Source organism: Lycorma delicatula, chromosome 10 (genome assembly GCF_047948215.1).
Source record: "Lycorma delicatula isolate Av1 chromosome 10, ASM4794821v1, whole genome shotgun sequence".
NCBI classification, from domain to species: domain Eukaryota; kingdom Metazoa; phylum Arthropoda; class Insecta; order Hemiptera; family Fulgoridae; genus Lycorma; species Lycorma delicatula.
The window spans coordinates 32914328-32938319 of NC_134464.1; the positions used below are offsets into that span (position 1 = coordinate 32914328).

General features: G+C 29.8%; 1 protein-coding gene across 2 annotated transcripts in view; it reads left to right on the top strand.

Moving 5' to 3' along the window:
• The window catches only part of LOC142331191 (protein 5NUC-like), a 121287-nt gene that overhangs the window by 11264 nt on the left and 86031 nt on the right, over positions 1-23992 (top strand). For both annotated transcript variants that reach the window (XM_075376923.1, XM_075376924.1), the window contains exon 2: positions 21740-22251. In XM_075376923.1, the coding sequence (XP_075233038.1) occupies positions 21889-22251 (363 nt within the window). In that variant the 5' untranslated portion in view covers positions 21740-21888. The remainder of the gene's footprint in view (positions 1-21739; positions 22252-23992) is intronic.

The window sequence follows — 23992 nt, forward strand, 5'->3', positions numbered from 1 at the left end:
GCTAATAACTTATAGTATATTATAGTATATTACGATTAATTTTTAAATGCATTATAATTAATTTTATAGTTATTGGTGTTGTAATTTAATTTAGTTCATGAAATAAGACATTTTTTAATGGTACATAATAGGTTATCATTATTTTAAAATCAATGGTCTGCGTAATGAATAAATTTATTTCTAATTACGGTCTTAAAAGAGTTAACTGTGGCTACATTAACGTTATGCTTTTCATAAAGGCTATTTTAAAGTTCAAATGTGTTGAAATGTTATTGTTATAGGATTTCTATGGTTTCTATGAAAGTTTCTGAATTCCCTCAATCTCTATTGATAGGAAGAAAAATTCTTATGTAAATAACCTGAAGTGGCGTCCTGTTTATCCTATTTAGAGTTTGCATGGTAAGACGATTTAGTTTACATACTCATAATTCATTGTTTTAGATGGCTTCTTTTTTTAATCCATTCCGGTCTCTGTAGGTACACGATAAAGGTTGTATATAGACTACCTTTGTAATGCAAATAGAAGGCACTTTGTATTGCAAATGTTAGGTACACTTATAGATATCCATTTTTTTGTTACCAGATTTTTTTAATTTTGCGTGAGTTATTCTCGCTATTATTGTGTCCGTTAAGTTCTTGTTCGTTCTTCTGGAATCCTTCACATATTCTGCATTTTCGTTTAATCGTACCTTTGTCTGTAATTTCGTGTGTTTCTATCTTTGCTTCCTTTAAATTTTCCTTGACCTGTTTGAACCGGTAGGTTCTGTTGATTCCTTGGTCAAAGATTTCTTTGGTTAATCTGTTTTAGACGATTCTCATCAAGTGTCCGTAAAAGGAAACTTTGCTGATCCTAATCGGGTTTGATATTTTGTCTACCTCCCGGCAAAGTTTATGTTTTTTCGTAGTTTCTAACCCATTTTTTGCTTTATGAGACCTAGAATTTTTTAAGTTCTAAAAAATTTGGAATTTCATATCCAGGTCGCTCAAGAATTACTAAAAATAAAGTTCTGGAACCATTTTTTTTTTTTCATTTTTTCAAGTCATATTTCATATAAAACCATTAAAATTTATCTCTTAATTTGGACTCCAAGAATTAATCTGACTTACTTTTACCGAAGGTGCAGACATCATGGAGAAATCTTTCGTCAACCGACACTCGCTAACGAAGTTAAACTATTTTTTTATGAAATTAAGTTTGTTACATTCTTCGTGAACCATTGTGTACACATATATATACATATACACATACAATTTAATTAATGAAGCTATTTATTTTTATTTTTTGTTAAATTATCTTCTTAATAAGTAACTTTTTACATTTTTAGAGCATGGTCCTTTTCTCACAATTGCACACTTTTAATATTAAAATATACGAAATTTTCTTTTTTTGATCAAATGGAAGTCATGATTCGTAAACTAAAAATATATACAATTACCATTTTATTGGTATGAAATTATATTTCTTATTATATTATAAATATTATTTATTATTACGATGAAGACAAATATTTTAGTTAAAAAAAAATATATATATATATATATATAACTGAATTTATTTCTGAAAATATTCTTAATTTCTAGTTTATTATTTGATATAAAATACAGATCAGAATATATAAACATATTAAGTAAAAAAAAATGAATGAATTCTTTAGAAAAAAATTAATTGCTTTTAAGCCCCATCCCGAAAATTTATATACTGAACCCTGTCATTATAAAAATAAACTTTTATCTAATTATAGGTTGAAACAAAAAACTACCGAAGGCCACACATCGTTCATTGTATCTATATCACGATCAACCTACACCTTCTTTGAAGAATATGCCACACATATTTTGACAGCGAAATAGATACATAACAGTAACTATTCGTAATTTTTAATTTCTCCTGCGTCAAGATTTTGAGGTGCTTGAGAATTCAATAGCCAAGGATCTCTATTAGGCGTAACTTTCAAAAAACTACAACACTATATTATTTAAAAATGTTTGTTTCCTTTATTTATTTGGACTATTCATATTTTGTTAATTCAAAAGCAAATGATTTAATTTTTTTTAAAATAGGTAAATGATTTATCAAATTTTGGTTGTTGTATATTACTGATAATAATTTTTTTAAATAGTTAGGTATAACTATCAGGATTTAAATTAAGTAAAATAGAACGTCAATTTATAATTTATATCGGCAGATACCACAGTTGCAACGTTTGCTGACAATACTGCAATTCTTGCTGTCCACGAAGATCCGGCTACTGCGTCTCATTTTATTCATGGTTATATCACATTCCTCGAATCGTGACTTACATGTTGGAAAATAAAAATAAACGAAACAAAATCAAAGCACGTCACGTTCACTTTTTGTAGGGAACACTATCCTCCTGTTTACATCTTCGGATTCCGAGATCTCAGGACTGTAAATATTTGAGTTTTCATCTTGACTGACTACTTACTTGAGCGAAACATATCAAATCTATGCGGGAACAGTTGGATTTCGTGTTTAAAAACATATACTGGCTGATAGAACATAGATCTCAGATTTCAGTAAAAAGTAAATTTTTTATTTAAAAAATCAGTTTTGAAGCCTATTAAAACTTACGGTCTTGAATTTTGGGGTACGACATGCACTATTGACATAGTGCAGTAAACACTGCGAAAACTGTTAAACATACCCTGGTTCTTAAGCAATAGCCTCATGTATAATGATCTTCAGTTGCGAACGGTTCGGTAGGAAATCTTTCTGGTCAGCCTAAGTTATCAAAATCGTTTGGATCGGCACCCTAAGTATTTGGCGGTCAATTTGTGGGATAACACGATCAGTGATTTTTCAAGATCGCTGAAAAACAATATTCTTGGTTTGCCTTATCGTTTCAAATAGGTGCCTTTATTGTCTAGCTGTACGGAGTGCTCTTCTATTTCATTTCGTTGCTATCGTTAAGTCACCAGCTGCTGGTTCTGTGACTACTTAATGTTGGTTCAAATAGATATTATTTAATTATTGTTCAATTAACTTGCTGAATAGATTTTAAAGTTGCTGTTTCCTTATAATAAAAAAAAAATTAAAAATATATATAATAACAATTCCTACAATGATTTATCAGATATACGATATATATATATATATATATATATATATTAATTTATTTATTTTTATTTAAATGATTATTATTAATTTAGAAATAAAACATAAAATTATATGATTATTGTAGTAATAATAGCTTAAAGAAAAACCAAAAACCTCCATCATGTATAAGGTAACAATATAATAATACAGTTTTTTATAAAGCTATTTTTGAGTCAACCTATAACACACGTGTTCATTTTTTCTGGCTCAGCAGGTCTTTCATATATTATTATCTAAATAATAATAGTATAGAGTACTGAAATACGATGCAATAATGAGAAGTTTATTTATGCATTAAGTAAATCTTCTGTTAAACGTGTAGATCTTAAAATAAACTAAATATATATTAGTGAACATAACAGAACAAACACAATTGTTTTTTACTCATTACAATTGTAAAAAAATGCATCTAAATGGAAACAAAAAAATATATATACTAGTTACATCATATCTTTATCAATAAAAAAAATATTGAAGAATATTTTATTTTCCTGGCAAATACAGCTAGAATAACTAGGGTACCCGGTTTTATACAAATATTTACGTTTTTTCATATAATATAAAATATTATAATATTAAAATATTTACAATTTTTTTTAATTTTTCGTATGAAAAAAAAATTATAATTATAAAAATTAAAAGTGTAATTATAAACAACAAAAACAAACAGAATAAATTTAAAAGATTATTCACACATAGATTAAGCTTAACAAATTTGCTTAAAGTTTTTCCTAAATCTAATATCGCTTCCAAGAAAGACTAAACAAGAACGTAAAAATTAAAAAAGAAACAAAAAAAAAAAAAAATGGTTATGTAGTGTTTATAATTTTGGAAAATTGTATACATTATTGATAGCTACATATCTACATATGAAGTACAAGCTTTCAAAAATTGATGTAATGTATTTAAACCAACGGGAGATAAAGTAAAAGACCAAAAAAAAATATCCAAACTTTAAGTCTATACACAAAATGAAATCAAAACACATTCTGTGAAGCTTTAACTCTCATTCAATCATTTTCCTTCTACATAGTTTCATTTTTATTTCAATATTATCATTATTAATTCCACATGCATCTTCAACCCTATAGAAAAAATGAAATCAAAACACATTCTGTCAAGCACAAACGTTCATTCGATCCTTTTCCTACTGTATTTCAATAAAAGACATTTTTTTCTACATACAACTCTATGCCTAAACATACCGTATTTATTCGAGTACCCCCTCGCCCACGAATAAGCCCCGCACCACGATTTTCTGGACCGAAAATCTTAAAAAAAATCGAGTATATACCGATATTTTAAAGTGCAACAGATATGATAAAAAAATACGTAATATTCAGAAAGTAAAGCATTTAATTCGTTCATTTGAATTACAATATTAATATTACATTAATAATTAATTACCGTAAGTAGTAGTTTAGTTCAGAAGAAGTAGGCCAGTAAAACGTAAGAAAGTATCATGTTGAAAAGGATCATTTCAATACACTTTTTAATATGGGATTTTATATTTAATTAATCACTGTCACTGTCAATGTCTGTAGAAGAGTTATCGGTAGTCTCCACGTAGCTCTGCCAAAGGTGATCGTCTTCACTACCATAAAGTTAATTAGATATTTCGCATTTTTTAAAACTTTTCCTTACTGATTGCGTGGAAATACCTTCCCAAGTGTCTTTTATCTAAACTCAAATCTGGTTAAAATCTTGCCGTTTGATTCTTCCTGTAGGCGTGAAAAAGAAATTTTCATCAGCCATCCATTTACTGTACAGTTGTTTTAATGCAGATTTGAACAGTTTATTAATGCAGATATCTAGTGGTTGCAATAGAGATGTCAATCCGCCTGGAATTATTACTTGGTCTGTCATATCCTTTTTTAAAATGTCTTTCACTTTATCAGTCATATGCCCCCGATAACTATCCATAACTAGCATACCGGCATTTTCTTTATTAAGTGAATCTCCTGATTGCTTTTGTCATACACACCTGATCCAATTTAAAATTAAGGTTTCGCCCATCCAACCTGATTCCTGTGCTCTGATAATAACTGCATTTACCTGTACGGTAGGAAGAGTATTTCTTCTAAAAACAATGTACGGAGGTAATTTTGATCCATCAGAAGTAATGTAAAGCATAACACTACACCATTGTTTTTCATTACCACCAGTGCTAATCGTAACAATTTTCACCTTTATTGTTTACGGTTTTGACAAATGTCATTTCAAAATATACGGGGTTTGATCAGCGTTTCCTATTTGAGAAGGAAAATAGCCTTTGTCTTTTCTAAGATCTATTATGTATTTGTGAAAATGTAATATTTTTTGTTCATAAGCGTTTGAAAGTTGTTGAGAAATGGTCGTCTTTCGTCTTATTAACAAATCATTTCGTGCAAAAAATCGTTTTATCCATCCACGGCTTGCTTTAAAATCAACTTTATTTAATGATTTAGCGATTTCACAAGCCAAATAAATTACCGTATTAAACTTTCCAAGATAAACTAAACAGATAAAATGCACATAACCATCCACATGTACAAACAGTACAATGACTATGGCGAATAGACAAGAAGACGATGGATGGGTAACTGATACTGTAACTGTAGTGTTATTAAAATAGGATGCAGCCTATACAGAATTAATCAGTTTTATAAAAATACTGTAACTTCGTTCCTATCGATAATATGAACCGGATGTTAATAATTAATGATGTATTCTGTATAAGCGGCATCCGGTATTGATAAAGGAAAGTTATGTAACTATATTTATGTGACTGAATTTAGGTACTTCTAAGAAAACGTTTACTTTACATAAATGATCCTATCCTAGCTAAAGGCTATGTTTTAAGTAAGTCCTGAACCCTTATTTTTTCTCTCCAATTCCAAGAAAAAAGTTCGGGGTACTCGAATAAATACGGTATTTATGTTGAGCTAAGGTTTTTTACCTTTATATACCATTTAACCTTATATACCTTTAACCTTTATATACCTTTATATACCTTTATATACCTTTAACCATTTATATACTAGATCACAACAAAAGAGATGTGATGAACAAAATTACTATTTCTAATAGTATTCTTAATACTGTTTCGTAACTTATTGAATTCATCCTGTAGTGGTAGGATGAAAACAATATGTCTTGTAATAATATGACATCCTTGTAGAAAATGGAATCGACCAAGTACGTAAGTAACCAAAAGCTCACTTGGTAACTTGACCAAGTGAGTAACATCATTACACGATTTATTTTCAATCGAAAAAACGTGGTACTTTGATCTTACTTGACCGTTCATCAATGTAACTCACAAATGTGCGAAAAAATTAGATTCAAACATCTACTCCGAGATGACACCGATTTTGTCACCTCTAACTTTGATTGCATGGAAGTTCGTATATACTCGCTTGGAGCAATATTTGTTTTTTCTTCAGATCCCTCCAGGTTAATTTAAAATGCCGTGCAACCTAAATTACCTGAGTAAAATTACTAATTAATGCCTTAACTTTGAAGTTAAAAAATCTGATGAGAACACCACATGACTTTCTTGTACGCCCATTAGATTACATATATACATTTTTACTTCCTTGTGAGAACATTAAAATTTACATTTTTACTTCCTTGTACGAAGTAAAGGAAGTATTGTAATCGCGAAAAATTTCGGCTTTTAGATTTCAACGGAAATATTTATTTTGACCATCCCTAAATCCATTATGACAAGTTTCGGCGTGACGTCTCTACGTATAACTCAAAAACGATTGCCATAAGATGTTGACATTTTTAATTTAAGACTGCTGTAACATCTAGTTGTGCACCTCCCCTTTTGATTGCAATCGATTGAACCAAAAGTGTCCTAAAAAGTCCAAAATCTAAAACATTTGGCTTTTGAACTTTTTCTTAAAAGCAATAATAAGCTCTCATTGATAGCTCTTCATCATAAGTGTTACTTATTTTCATTGGTTCCAGAGTTATAGCCAAATAAAATTTTAATTAATGAAATATTTGGATCTTAACAGGGGAAGGCAGATCGGTTTGAATCAGACTTCATCTTCTTCTTCTTTTTTAAATTTTTTTTTTTTTTATTTAAATATATTGATTTGTTAATAAATTATTATAATTGTAAAAAAAATGTTTACGTAAATAATAATTCAGTAATAACAACACAATATATATATTTTGGTCTAGATGAACCAGTTGGACCCTAAAACGTAGATTTGTAAAACAAAACCTGGTACGCAATTTTTGATATTACCGCCAAAATTATAATAATGTATTTTTTTAAAAGAAATATAATTAAAATATTCTAATATAATGTATTTTGTTATAATATTATTTCTGAACACGGAAAAGAAGAATAAATATTAAGAATATCTTTCAAGGTAACACTAAAGGAAAGTGATGAATGAAATAGAATTCCAACAATTCTCATTCGTTACCTAACAAGTTTTTCTGTAAATTAAAGGCTATAAATTGTTATTTACACGTACGTATTCAATGATTGTTATATAATAATCGGGTAATTACACTTAATTTACCAAAGATTTCTCTCTCTCTCCTTTCGCAAGCTGTATCGTGTTTTACGTGCTTACAATTTTTATTTTTTTATTAAATTAATAAAACTCATACATCATTTTTGTATATAAAGATATCATTTTAAAAAGATTTACACAGATCATTCGATTTTTTTTATAAGAATTAATATTAAGTCATCTATTTATAATTATTTACATTAAAATTGAAATACATATAACCTGATTGGACGCATCTGATAATTATTATTATTATAATTAATAAATCATTTATTTTTTATTTATTATTACGTCTTGATCTCCAGATAAAATATTAAGTTAAAACAAAAATATATTTTAAAAGATTGATTATAATTATCCCTGAAAAAATAATAATTTATTATAAGCCTATAAAAGTATAAAAATAATGTTTTATCAATATAAAAATTAAAACAGGTCTAAAAGCTTAATATTATACAATTTTTATATTATTTTAGCAATTAATAAAAATTAATTTTTTATAATGCATTTTCATTATAACCAAGGACGTACGTAGAATAATTGGACACCGACCAAAAAAAAAGAAAAAAGATTACTCAGTTCAACAATAATGAAATTCTTATGTTGCAATTAATTTTCCTCTCCCGGATTGTAAATACTAAGTATATAATTACTATTAAGTTTATTAGGTACAGCTATCATTAGTCAAAATTTCTTTCTTTGACAATAACTATGTTCATTATACTCGTATAACTTCTGTTAAGAACAGAGGGAAGAACAGAAAGATTATCTTATAATAGAGTTAAATATTATTTGTATAGTACTCTGATAAACAACGGCACATTGAGATACAATAAACAGATAAAAAGGAAACAATTTCTTTCCTCACATTTTTTTATATTAAATATGACATGTTATATTTATTATTCTTTGAATAGACTACACCATTTTCATAAATGATTTATATCTCATGACAGGTCATCTCAAACCATTACGGTTATGATTACATGACTAACCATTATTATGATAAATTGTAATATATTACGACTTTTCAACTTACATCCTAATTTCCGATTATTTCTTTATCAATAAAAAAATATAAAAAAAAATAATAGTAATAAAAGAGCGATCATCAACCAACTATCATCATTAGCCCGGTGGAAACTGAATTCGAACCCGGGACTTCCGAACAAAATGCCGAGTAGCTACCTACTTTAGCCACGGAGGTCTACTAAAAAATTATTTTTTGGCCTACTTTCTAATAATAAAAAATTGTCTATTCCCTCATGGAAATTGAAGGAATATATATATTTTTTTTCATAAAAAATTTAAATTTTAGTTGCCATGACCTCTCATAAAGTAATAGTTTATTTATAGGACATCCCATGCTGACCTGCAATTAGATATGATTGTTTTATTGATTTTTATTAATGAATGTGTTTATATTATAAAAGAGTTTATGCATATAATTTGCTGCTATCATTAAACCATAAAAATGAATTTCTTTTCAAATCAAAAAGAATTTATTGTAATTTTATTTAAATTTACGAACTAATAACCTAAATACAGTATTAAAAAAAAAATCATTTTCATAGTACAAATTGGCGTAATTTTTTCACCAAAAAATTCTGTTTTTTAAATTTTTGTAGAATAAATTTATTAACTTGTTTAATAAATTATTAAGAGCCAGTATATCCCTTTAGGCAATTCATACGTTATGTAACACGTATTTAGTTTATATCGGAACGAATTGAATACGTAAAGCAACTGAATTCTTGTTTTTATATACCTATTTAAATTACGTAACGTGACAAGCAGTTTTATAAAAAAAAAATATTAATTTAAAATAATTTTTAGCTGTCAGATAATGCCATTATTTTGATTTTCTATTACTTTCTTTTAGGTTTATTATAAGTAATTTATTGTAGTTATTATTAGATAGATGAACACATTTTAATGAAATCACTAGGATAATTTATCTTATTGCTGATTTGTAATTTCGGCAGTGTTTCAACATAAAATATGAAATAAAAATTTTTATATATTTAATCGCTTATAATAAATTTTACGTACAAAAAATTTTAAAATCTAACTAAGATTTCAGAGCTTATTGTTTTAATTTTGAATGGGAACCTCCTATAAATGAAGATTATCATGATTATTAAGGTCAGGATGAATAAAAAAAATTTAACCATTAAATTTCGTTGTAAACAGAATATTTTTTTTGTAATGAATCTGTGGACTATTAGACTGCCTCCCATTCACTTGAGACAAAATCAATGCAGGATAACCTTTGTTAAACATTAATAAAAGTCTTTAATTACATGAGATAATGTTACTAAAAAGAAAAATAATTATATAAAAATAAAACTGATTTAAAAAAGTCCTTATAAAGTAAAATAAAGATCTATTTTTTCAATTTAAAAAATAATATTTACTTTTAAAATTCAGAGCCAAATTAGATCAAGGGCAATTAGAACATTAGAGCAATGTGAAACGGATTATTAATGAGAAATAATGGATCTCATTACAACCAAGAGGCGGCTCAGGCGGAGGTGGCAATGTTACAGGAGACCAGAGGATAAGACATATTTAAACGGGGCTGCTTGAAGGTTCAAACGAGTCTTATCAAGAAGGAGACATTTAAAAATTACCTCAGTTTCACCATCAAAAAGAGATAATTACTCTTTGTGGAAGGCCACGAGGAAACTTCAGCGGCCATCGCCTCAGTTCCTTCCACTAAAGAAGTCACATGAGTCTTGGGCTGGAAGTAATAATGAGAAACCCGATCTTTTTTTAGTCATATGCGATTGTTATTTCAGCCACTTAACATTTATAGCGTTAGTAAAGAGGAAATTTTGGACTTCTTAGAGAGCCCGAATCAATGAATCTTCTTATTAAACTTTTCTCATCTAGGGAAGTGATTGAAAAGGAGCGAAACTCAAAGAAAGCCCCCTGTCTTTGACATGGTTAACAAAAAAATGCTAGTTACGCTCCCTTCTAAGAGCGTAATTTATATGACTCAACTATTCAATGGATTTCCTTCAAACGACGTGTTACCCATCTACCGGCAGTGTGTCCGGCATGGCAGATCGACCTACCGGTTTTGATCTTTCTTTTCCAGCCTCAAACCACTAGGGTGGGCGATCCAAGCCCGGCTTTGCTGTTCCCGGGTCCCCGCTCTAGCAGCCGGGTCGGTCTTCTCTCATATTTTTTTTTTGCCTCTAATGAGTGTAGTCCATAATAGACCCACGCACCAGTACTACAGTCTTTCATGGTTAAGGGGATCAGGAGTTAAGGTCACAGTGCATAATAACTGCCACCCATCCAGGCAAGCACGGACAAACGGCAGCTCCACAGGGAGCTGTCCCTACCCCCTCGCCGCCCACTGCTTTTGCTTCAGAACTCGGAAGATGAATTTAAACACTATCGTGAATTTGTACTCATCTATTAGCATTACAGGAAACACGTTGTGTCGGTTTCTAGAGGTCCGTTTACAGCTACCTGTCCCGTACAGGTACAGGTACTGTTTACAGTACCTGAGTGCAGGGAGCACTCTCTTCGCTCCCTGTTCCACCACGGACATTCAAACATGACATGTTCTGGCACATCACAGTAACCAGAATAAGGGCAGAACTCGTCCTCCGCTCTACGTCGCCCTGCTAGGTATTTTCTAAACACCTCGTAGCGGGTCAGGAATTGGGTGAGCGAAAAATTCAGCTCACCGAACTCCCTCCCGACCCACGGTCCGATCTCTCTGATCAGTCGATGTGCCCAGCGCCCTTTGTTGGACACATCCTACCTAGCCTGCCAAGCCTCCTTCATCTCCTTTTTTGCAACGTCCCTGTCCATTTCCTGCGAGATCCCAACACGCATCTGCGCCAGTTGCAACGGGGGAATGTCTGTAATCACCAAAATAGCTCCCGTTAAAACAGATGAGTATGATAACCCCATCCACAGTGCAATCCTTCTCTATACACCTTCCAATTGACGTCGATTGCAATCCTTCGTCAACGAACTCTCTTTCTCATGCCGGTAGTAGTATCACAATCACAACGTGAGCATACAGTTACATCCTGGAACCCTCTATCCTAAGGGACATTGTCCAGGCTCTCGCACATGTCGTTCCAAGAATTACTCCTAGTCCTTTTGATGGCATAATCATACTCTGCCCTCGCTTACACAAAACGCCATCATGCTTCGAACCTTTCATCAGAATTTTCTCTCCTACTCACTCGCTGATACCTTCTCAAGTTCCATGTTCGTTCCCGAAGCAGTTCTAAATCAGCGTTCCACCAGTACACGTGCCGCGTCGGATGCTTCTTGATCATAACTCGCGATTTCTGACATTCATCAACTACGATTTCAACAAATTACTCAAGAGTGACTTCTCCCCGAAGCCTGAATCCAATAACTCTAGCGAAATGGATATATCCTTGTCTAGAGGAAAGATTTCTATTCAAAATGTCCTTTTCAACTGAAAATCCACCTCAAAGCTGATAAATACATGGTCAGAGAGGCTCTCTTCATCTAAGGTCTTCCAGCCGCTTACACAGCCAACAAGTTCTTCTGAAGCAAACTCAAGGTCAATGTACGACCAAGAGTCTCCCCTGATAAAGGTAGGATTAACCCGATTAACGCAAATCAAACCAAAAGCATTCACCCTATCACTGAGATAAAGTCCACTGACAGATGTCACTTAACCAGCGAATTCAGTAGATTTCGCATTAAAGTCTCCTGCTACTAGTATATTCCTTCCACCATTCTTATTAATTTCTTCGAATAGGCAGTCGAGGAACTCGGCAAAATCTTCCACCCTAGCATTAGAGGGAGTGGTAGTAGCTGTATATAATCCACTCTCCCAGGTCAACCCAGACGTATTCCCTCCCGACACCATATTAACTACCGGCTTATCAACAATAGGGAACACAATCGCTGCATCCACAAACCTATCCACCAACCAACGATCTCTCCTGACCATCGCCACATTAGGCTCGGACATCAAGGTGACCGGTATGTTCTCCCTCCTAGCAAGCTCTCAAGAGAAATCTACCGCCGGTCTACTTCTATTTGTATTAAATTGCAAAATTTTCATGTTGATATCGTACACACTACAGATCTGTGGTCCTCCTTACCAAAAACATACATACTATCGGGTCTTGACACTGCGCTCCGATATGTTCCGGTCCCTTACAGATCCAGCAGATGTACTTTTTGCCAACGCCGATAACATCTACCGTCCAACTCTCTGATCGCGTCCTACACAGTATCCATCCAATTCATATTCTTTGTTCAGTCAATTTCTTCGCTGCTCTCATGGTAGAAACGATAGTAGCGTGTTTCGTTTCACCATAGGCCGGCCGCACTGGCGATACTTTAAATTCATCTAACTCTCCAATAACCTGGGCTACTGATGCTAAATTTCATGATCTGTCGTTTCAGAATCTATATCTTTGATGTGAACAATGGTTCTACGACCTCCACTCGTTTTAACATCCACTTGTAAATAAGCTGCCTTATTTCTTATCACCGTCATCAGTTCTTCGTCTTTCTGCGCATCTTTTATCCTTATGTACAGTTAAGTTGATTTTAAACAAAATGCAGATAACATATACAGATAACTTGATTTTCAAAAAATTCAGTTATGGTTTCTAATGTAGGAAGCCAATTAAGCCAAGTAAATGTAATCTGAGAAATGTAAATGTACAACTACTCCGTTGACATCAAATATAAAAATTAAAAAAAAAAAATAAATAAATATTAAATTATAGTATTCCTTTTTTTTTACAGCATTTTTGAAGAAGAAATTTATTTTGATTTAAATATGATTAGAACTACACAACATGATATCTTGTAAAAACAAAATTACTGACATAAAATGTAAATAAATAAATTAGAAAAGGAATACGTAAGGAAACGTAGTAATTAAATTACTACACTGGAGTAAGTTAAGGATTTTGGAATTCGGATATGACATTTTCACCCTTAACTTTCTAATTTAATATTTTAAATTAAAATTGTTTGAATATAACAACTCCAACAATTTCAGTGGCAGAATGACAGCGATTCACTCTTTTATTCTTAAGTTTCTGGGTTCGATTCTGATCAGGTTTGATTTTTCATGTGATTCAAGATTTTCATTTCGTATCCATTAACATTTTTATTTTTTATTTTTTTTACTGAATAGCTTAGGTAATAGTTTAAAATAACGTATAAAATAAGACAATTTATTCAACTGATTTAACATGCTTAAGTTTCAAGCCTATTATTATTGGCAAATTAGTAATAATAAAAAAATAATAATTTTAATTTTTTTTGGCGATACTGTTTGTAAAAACTGTTAATTTTTTTTGTTGAGATCTCCCATTTGTTAACAGAAGAAAAAATTATTTACAACAGGACCAGCAGAAGACCGTCCTCCATAAAATTATTGTCATCGAAATTTGTCTATTTTTTTTATTTATTTATTTTTTTACAAACTTGTACTGATATATTAAAATAAACATATAGGTCAATTGCCTCCTCATATTTTTAAATTTTTTAATAAACTATTATTCTTAATAAACTTGACAATTTTTTTTTTAGCGGATTGCCGAGTTAATAGGTTTTTATATTAAGTTGTGTGATAGAACAATTTATTTCAACAGTTCTGATAAACAAATATATAAATAACAAAATTTATTTTTTAAATGATATAAATTTTGTACGTCATTTACATAAAATAAAAATAGTTACATATTAAAATAGTTACATATAAACAGTTCACGACAACTATACCAACTCATCATCAATATTTAATACTATGCATTAGTTTTCATTAGTCTACATATACATACCATATTTATGGTTAATTTACATAAATTAATTCAAGTATTAGTTGGGATAACATTTGTAGTTATTAATGTAATCTCTAACATACTATACAATGCAAAATATGTTACAGATTATATTAATATTGGAATAATGCAGAATAAGCGAATTTATTTCGATAACGTGGACTTTGTAATACGTTATGGTATTTGCTGCATTAAGAACTACCATATTGCCTACTCTATAATGCAAACAATTAATTATATACCTAAAAGTATTGATCAGCAATAATTAAATAAATGTTAGCTAAGGTGAGAATATATGTACGTGTGTATATTTATTAACACTGGTATCTTTTGTTTAAACTGTAAAACGATGTTATAAAATATAACTTAAATAAATCTTCAGTCATGTAAACAGTCTAATATATGTATAATATTTAATCTTTTACAAACACTTTCGTTGAAGAGCTAAATAATAGTTTAAATGTTTCTATGGTACGCAGAAAAATGCTTGATCTTAAAAACGTTTCATTACAAATTTATTATTCGATTTAAATATATTTACTATATTGTACATCTTGATTTATAATTTCTAAATCTTGTCTTCTCTTACATATACATTTTATCTTTTATATAATTTTTATTATCAAATTAACTAAACCTGGATCTCTTAACAGGCTTAGGGATTGGGCTATTCTATTTTGCCGATAATGAAAAAGCTATAATTACTGTTTATTATGTTAGTCATAATTTATTTTGTGATAAAACAAGTGTGTTTCTTCATTAAAAATCGCAAATACGTAACGATCAGTTTCTTTTATTTTTCATAATTAAACTTATTTGAACATTTTACACAATTTAACTCAAAACCATAGAAAAATAACATTGTACAAAACTATTTCTATTTATTTTATCATTAAAATATTTTAAATATTTTAATATTTTTTCTATCTTGGTGTATCGACACGTTATTCAGACCTCTGAAAGCTAATAAGCTTTGATGTCAATAATCTGATAGGAAAGATCACGTTATAACAGCGTTGATTTCACCGTAACCTCATATAAGTACGAGTCAATCAAATTCTTGTTTGTACATCACCCTTTTTGTTCTATCCACAGCCGACACATTTCTATTTGTTGGACGTGAAATCCTTTTAGCATATTCTAAAAAAATTCTCTAAATGATTTACGGTGAGATGTTGAACGTTCATATCAGTTAAACTTTGTATTTCTGGGACGTATAATTACTTATATGCAATGATTATTGTACAGGTTTAATTGACTGAACGAATGGTATTTGGTGAAGTTGGAACTATACGATCTAGGAGTGCACGTCCAAACGTCCTCGTATCCGCTCCATAGAGCATCACACTCCAAATAAAACATTCCATTAATCCCTTGTTTAACGTTAAATTTAACTTTCCACACAGCAGTCTTCCCTTCTGATTAATTACCTTACTTACTTCTTGATATTCTTGTTTTAATGTCTACTGTGCAAGTCAAGTCATCAATTATACAAGAAACTCTGCTTAATCATGCAACGTTCCCCGTTGTCACTGAGGCTTATAAACACCTAGGTTGTCTGAAAAGTTTTCAGCCTAACATAGAAAGACGTATTTTTTGTCATACATAGTTTTAATTTTCAAAAAAGTCTCCTTTCAAGTCTTCCAGCGATGTTCTAACCTCTTTAACCCTTCCAAATAGTAGCTGGCGTTTTTATCCGCAAAATAGGCGTTTACGTATGCGATAATCTCCTCGTCCGATGAAAATCTCTTTTCTCCAAGCGAAACTTTAAGGTTAGGAAACAAGGAAAAGTTGCTTGGGACTAGATGTGGTGAATACGGTGAGTGGTCAACCAATTCAAAGTGTAATTCGTGAATTTTAGCCATGGGGACGTCGTAGTGTGAGCACGCTCATTGTCTTGATGGAAAAGCACTTTCCTCTTCAAATGTGAATTTTTTTTGCAATTTCTGCCTTCAGTTTGTCAAGAAATGATACGTAAAACTGTCCCGTTATTGTTTTACATTTTTAAAGATAATCGATAAACAAAATTCCGTTACCATCCCAAAAAAACAGTCGTCATCACTTTCCCGGCCGATGAAACTGTCTTCGCCTTTTTCGGAGCAGGTTCACCCTTTACAGTTCACTGTTTTGACTGTTGTTTCGTCTCAGGAGTGTAGTGGTGGATCCACGTTTCATCTACAGTTATGGATCAACGCAAGAAATCCAACTCGTTTTGCTTAAACTGCTCCAGCAGAGCCTTGGAAATGTTCATTCGAATGCTGTTTGGTTCAAAGTGAGCAAATGTGGCACCCAAGGCGCGGATAGATTACGCATATCCAAGTCTTCAGTTCATATAACAAACACGTTAATATTACAAATACGTTCTTTCGATGTGTCCATAGTTTCTGCTATCTCTCTAACATTAATTTGTCGGTCGTCCTGTACCATTTGGTGAACGTTTTCGGTGATATCAGTGGTGGTTGCAGTTTTTAGCCGTTCCGAACGCTCATTAATAACCAAGCTGGAACGACCATGTTTAAACGTAGTTGGCCATCTTTACACGGTGTAAAATGATGGGACAGAGTCCCCGTTCACAGCGTTCAATTCGGTTTTAATCTGCGTAGGCGTATTGCCTTTCAAATGGAAAAATTTAATTACGGCACGATATTCGATTTTTTCAGTTTACACAAGAACACTCACAGTGACTTACTCAAACGATTATCAAATAACAACTAAGCGTCCAAAATGGCTGAAATTTTAATGAGTACCTTTCAACGCATGCGCGAATACATTCCGTAACTTTTGATGACGAGTGCTGCCATCTTCATGTTGAGGCTCAAAACTTTTCAGATATTCTCATCTTACTAGAATTGTTTTTACGTTTAACTAAACATGTTTCATCTGCAACTACCAATAACTTCGGACCTCCTATTATCGTAGGAAATGTATATGTAATAAACTATCTGCACATAATTCTCTCATATTATTTTTTCAATGCAACGTAAAGAAAAAAAAACTGTACCTATATCCAGATTATTCAAAGAATTCCTGACATCATTACAGTCACAACTCCATAGAAAATTAAGAGTTATTCGTTATTTTCATAATAAAATATCATCTATTAATGCATTGCACATCTACTGCATATGCAGGCATCTTTCCTTTTTATAAAAAGTTGCGTTGATTTTTCGGTTGACGTTGTGCCGAGAAATATTATGATGAACAAAAACTTAACAGTTGATATTACCAGTTACGTCATGTGCAAACTCTGCACCATTTGAAGAAGTCCGTTAACTCCGATGTGAAGTGTCAAGAGTTTATTTGGGATTAATATGCCTATATATAATAATATTTTTCTTTTATTCGGGTTTACATTATATTATACAGAATCAGGAATACCATCTTTAATTATTTTTAAATCTTTTGTTTTAATTATGCAAGATATACCGGTTACACGATGCATTCACGGAAATTAGTTGGTGAATAGTAAACTCAGTTATTCACAAATTAAAAAATTAAATTGTTTTATAATCAAATTGAATAACATGTAAAATTGTTTGAAAAGTCGTTTTAATACATGTATTATAGAGTACTGTAATTAAGAAATTTAATTAATACAATCATTATTATTTCAACGATAATTTTTTTGATATTTCAATAAATCAGTAAATATACGAATTGATATCCAAAAATATTTAAAATAAATTAGTATTATAAAATATAAATTACAATTGAAAAGCAAAAAAATCTTAAACATCAGTCATTAGATATCTATAGAGAAAATTAAACTAGAATAAAAAAAAGAAAACCGTACGTTAAAATTAAAATTATAAATAGTTAAAATATATACAATAAAATTTAAATTTCTGAGAAGGTTTTTTCTCACTTTCCATAACTTACGATTGCCACTGAGTGAATTTAAATTAAAAAAATAAAATTTGTAAAATTTAAATCAACTTCAAAAGAACACGCAGAATATATTTTAAAAATTCTTGCATAGTTCTAGTAAAAATACCGACTTTTCGTTATTTTTTTTTTTTTTTTTTTTAAATTTCAACTCATTTTAATCTAAAATTTAAAACAAAAACCTTTGATCCATAAAGAACCTCGGTTCTAACTTCCTCGCTTAAATTTTTTTGAACTTAAATCAAGCGTAACTAAAGACCGACTCATCCAATCTTCATTGACCCACCGGGTTGGTCTAGTGCTGAACGCGTCTTCCCAAATCACCCGATTTGGAAGTCGAGAGTTCAAGCGTTCAAGTCTTAGTAAAGTCAGTTATTTTTACACGGATTTGAATACTAGATCGTGGATACCGGTGTTCTTTGGTGGTTAGGTTTCAATTAACCACACATCTCAGAAATGGTTGAACTGAGACTGTACAAGACTTACACTTCATTAACACTCATATATATCATCCTCTGAAGTATTATCTGAAAGGTAATTACCGGAGGCTAAACAAGAAAAAGAAAAAACACAAATCTTTATCAATTTTTACCATGTATAACTTTCGATACATTACTTCAGCATACCTAAATTTCAATGAGATTGATCCAGTATTTTTTTGAGATACAAAGTTTTACGCAATGTATAAATAAACCCCAATTTAAGTAGTGGTATTTCTTTAGTAAAAAATATTTTATCAATTGAAATTTAACTTTTTACTTAGTAGTTTTTATTTTTATTTATTATTTTTAATCCAAATAACGTACAAATTTCTCTGCCAGTATAAAAAAAGACCATTTGCAAGAATTTTGAAAATAAGAAACGAGTGTCTTGGTAGTAATCATAAAATTAATATAGGTAAACGATTTAACGAGAGGGTACTGAACCAGAGCTCAGATTCAGTTTTAAAAGTCAGGATAGCAAATTATTTTAACACCCTAAATTTTTGAAACAGTCTTTTGAATTTTCATGAGAATATTTGTTAAATACCGTATTGAAATCAGACAATATATGATATGAGAATCAAATACTAAATACTGACAAAAAAAAAAAAATGATGTAAAATATCTTTTTGTCACCTATTTACATAACATAATTTTTGTTTAAAATATGTCCCTATCATTTTATTTGGAAGTGGAGCCACTAGAGAAAACTGCTCTAAATTTTGTTTTTTCTAAATAACCTACGGCAAAATTGTTCCTTTTAGATGAGAGCTAAAATGTACTTAAATATACGCTTTAATATATTTATAAAATGTATATATATGTATAAATAGATATTTATACACTCACATAAATTAAGAAATCGAATTCAGAATCTCCTTCCTTTTTGAAATCGGTTACAACAAATATAGTTTAGTACTTATGAAGCCCAGCAATTACTTATGGTAAACAAGTCATTAAAAATTAATTGAATTTTTCTTTTCTTTTTTACTAAAAATATTATTTATTCTTTCGAAAAAGTATTTTTAAATAATTTAAGAAAACTTTTTGTAATAATGAGGGCAGGTTACGATTTAATTTTAATTTTTATCAATCTAATTGTATTCATTTAAATTTTACTGAATATTTAAAATAGTTATTTTTTTCTTGAAGTAATTTATAATAAATACCGTTAGAATTTCATCCATGATTTTGTATCGTGATCAGTATTTTTTTTCCTGCTTATAAAACTAACATTAGTCATATTAATTGTCATCAAAAAGTAATAATTTATTTTAAATTCTTTACTTATCTATTTTATTAATAAAGTTCAATATTTATGCAAATATCGGTACAGAAAATTTGTTATTATATATATTTGTATATTATAAAATATCAGTAACAAATAATTTTGGTGGAAATATTTTATTATTAGTAAAAATCTTTTATTTTTCATCAAATTTTAGTTGAATATCAGTTATTCGTTAAAATTTAAAAAAATGTAAACGTATAGAGACGTGCAGTAGGTCTACCGGAGTTCTCTAAAGTAATGTTTGCACTAATAATAATAATACCAAGAAGGGGATATAGTGTACTGCAATAGGACGCGTTTGTAAGAAGATACCAGTAACAGAGATGGTTCAGCTATCCATCTCCAACCACCGTTTCAGTTGAGTTTTCTAAATTTTATCAAGTAGTAGCTTATTTAATTTTGATAAGGATATACGGTGATAAGTTGAAAGTAAAGTAATAAGTTTTTAATTACATCATTAATAATCCGAATATATAATTTAACCATTTTAACAAGTTTATAAAAGAAATGTAAAATAGGATTTTGTATGAAATAAACACAATGGTCTTACTGTACCAGTAACGGTAAAGTCCCCCTTTTCAAAACATTTACAAATTATTAACTACAACAACAAGTCAAAAAGTATCTTCATATTATGACCAAGAATTATTTGTTTCGGTTCGTAGATTGATAACTAGATAATCCAGTTTTAAAATAACTGGAAAGTTGTAACGGAAATAAAACTAGTGTGTCAAAGTTGTGTTTCCAGTAACTTCCAAAATCATGAAATTAGGGCACAACTCAACTATTTGGCTTAATTATTTAGCCATCTAAAATATCGTGTATTTTTTATAAAATAGACATACATAAATTTTAGTATTTGAAGTGTTAATTAAAAGACAAAAAAGCCCGAAATGGTAGTACAGCATTGTAATCTATGAATTAAATAAAACAACAAAACATTTACTTTAATAAAATAATTTTTAGTTCAAAAAAACTGGTTACAACCTTGTAAATTCTCAGCGGAACGGATGTTTTGAAAACATTATTAAATATTTGTTTTTCCGTGCAACAGTTCCAATTTCAACCGCTGCATTAATTCGTTGTTTTATCCAATTATCAGTGTAAAACCTTCAAATGAACAAAAGATTTCAATGATATCTATTGAAAGGTAAATGTGATTCTATTTAGAGTCAATTGCCTCAAAAACCTATTATAAATTCTTTTTTTTTTTTATTAGCATTTTAGATATGCTTTGGGGTTAATTATAGCTTTTACGCACAATATAATTATAATCATTTTGAATAAAAAAAAGATATTAACCCTGATAAATCATCCGATATAATTTCGTTGAACGGTAACGAAAAAGAATATTTCCTGTAAATGGATCTTTATATGTAAGTAAAAAATTGTTTAGATTTTTTATCGACAAATTTTACGTATAGATTCTGTTTAATTTTTACATTTTGTTTAATAAAAACATTGTTTATTAAAAGGCAGATAAAAAACGGGTGAATTTATGGCAAGTTTGTAGAGGGTTATTAAATATCATTTTTACTAGAGAAAATTTAAAATAATTTTTTATTATTATACTATAATAGGGGTTATTTATTTTTTTCAATTTGTTGCTTTTATTTATTTTGTTTCAGGTGAATGGATCAACTCGATAGAGAAGTTGAACAAATATTTTATGAGGTGATAATTAAAAATACGACAGGGTACATTCATTAAGACTTAACGAAAGGTTCATTTTAAAAGAAAATCACCAATAAAAATAATAATAATAAAAGATTTCAAAATGTTATTTAAAAAATTATTAGTAAATTTATTAGGAATCTATATAATATTATTAAAATATAATTACGTGAGTGCAGAATTTAAATTGACAGTATTACATACAAATGATATGCATGCAAGATTTGAAGAGACTAATGAATTAAGTAATAAGTGTGCAGATGTAGATAAAAAATTAGGTAAATGTTTCGGTGGATTTGCTAGATTACGACAAGCGGTTAAGATGTATACAGAAGATGCTGAATCTCGTGGACGTCACGTATTATTTTTGAATGCTGGAGATTCATTTCAAGGGACACCATACTACAATTTATTCAAATGGAAAATTGTAGCAAAAATGACAGATATACTTGGTTTGAATGCTGCGGTAAGTACATGTTTCATTATTATGAAAAAATTAAATTATACATTTTATTAGTTGATATATATCTTGGCCAACTGATATCAACTGAGTGTGATACAATCAAATACGTTGGAACTATGAGTTGATTTAAATCCTTAGCTTTTTATTTTCTGGCATCATAGCTCTAGAACTTTAATGCAAAAGAAAAGTATGGCAATTATTCAAAAACTGAGGTATAGTTTTTTTTTTCATTTTTCGACGTTTCATGACCGAGGAACCGCAAAAAACAAAAAAAGGGGGATAATTTTCATACGTACGTATGTACGTGTGTTGACATGTTTGAAGCTTAATAACTTTTGACTGGATTAACGGATTCTGATAAATTATATACAGACTCGTGTATATGGGAAAATCTTTTGGTCAAATTTTTGGGGTCATTATCTCCAGCGATGAGGTAAGGTTTTTGAGGTCGCAAAATATTGCAAACACAACCCCACTTTATATTAAGCTCAGAACATTTGTATATGCTTATCTTGCGATTTTTTTAAACTTTTGCCCGGAATTTCACCCTTAACCAAAAATTGAAAAAAGCTATCTTTTTATTTACTCCATATTTTCTAAACACTTTTTTTCAGGTCTTCCTAGACATAATAATAGTTTAAGTGATCCAAACCAAAGTACTTAAATAGGACGGCGTGGGGGGGGATAGTCTATCTAAGATTAAAAATAACGATTTTTTGAATTTTTAAAACATTTTTGGTTTATTTAAACTTTTAATAAGACTATTACAATAAAATTTCATCAGAATTCAATCTCCACTACCAAAAATAATTTTTAGTACCTTTTTATTGATTGTAAATTTTTCAGTGGAATCTTTTAAATTTCTTCCATTTTGTATGGAAGTTGATTTTAGAGGTGGGAAGCAGAAAAAAATAAAAAATAAGGATTTCTTGATTTTTTAGAATATTTTGGTTTATTAAAACTTATAAATGGTAATTTTACCATAAAACTTCATCGTTAATTATCTTCCCTAAAAATAAAAAAAGCTTAGGAAAATTTTTAATTTATCATTATTTTTCCGTTATACTCGTATAAGATTAAATACAAATACCAGGATATTATTAAAATTATAAATATTTTTTTGGATTCACAACTTATTATTTTAAATTTATTATATTTTTTAAATTTTATTTATTTTTTTTGTAACCGGTATAAGCAATTTAACCAATTTTTGAAGTAAATTTTTTAAAAATATGAAATAAGATTTGACAATTTTTGGCATTTCTTTAAGAAAACAACAATAAACAGACTTGAAAAAAAATCATAAATAAGTTTTCCTAAGTGAACCAAGATCTTTACATGGGAATAGAAAATATGAAGCTGATGGTAAAAAAAGCAGATTTTGAATGTAGAAAAAACTTTCAAATAAAAATCTATCACTTTAAGTAACGGATTTTATTTACTTATATCATGTGATATGAAATTTTCTTCCAACTTTCCTGAGTGACCTTGGAACTGCTATTTTGGAACGTGCTGAATATAAATTTCTTAGCAGTTTGATTTTTAGTTGGAAAAACATGTTTGAAAAAAAAAATTGATTATATAATACCGGATATCTAGTGTAGCTTTCTTGATTCAAGCTCAATGGATAGCTGCATCTCTTGTTCGTGTAGTAAATTTACTCGTAAGTTTTTACATCCATGTACACCCAGACCAGGATGGAAAATTAATTTGAAACTAATAATGTCCGGGAACAAAATCGAAG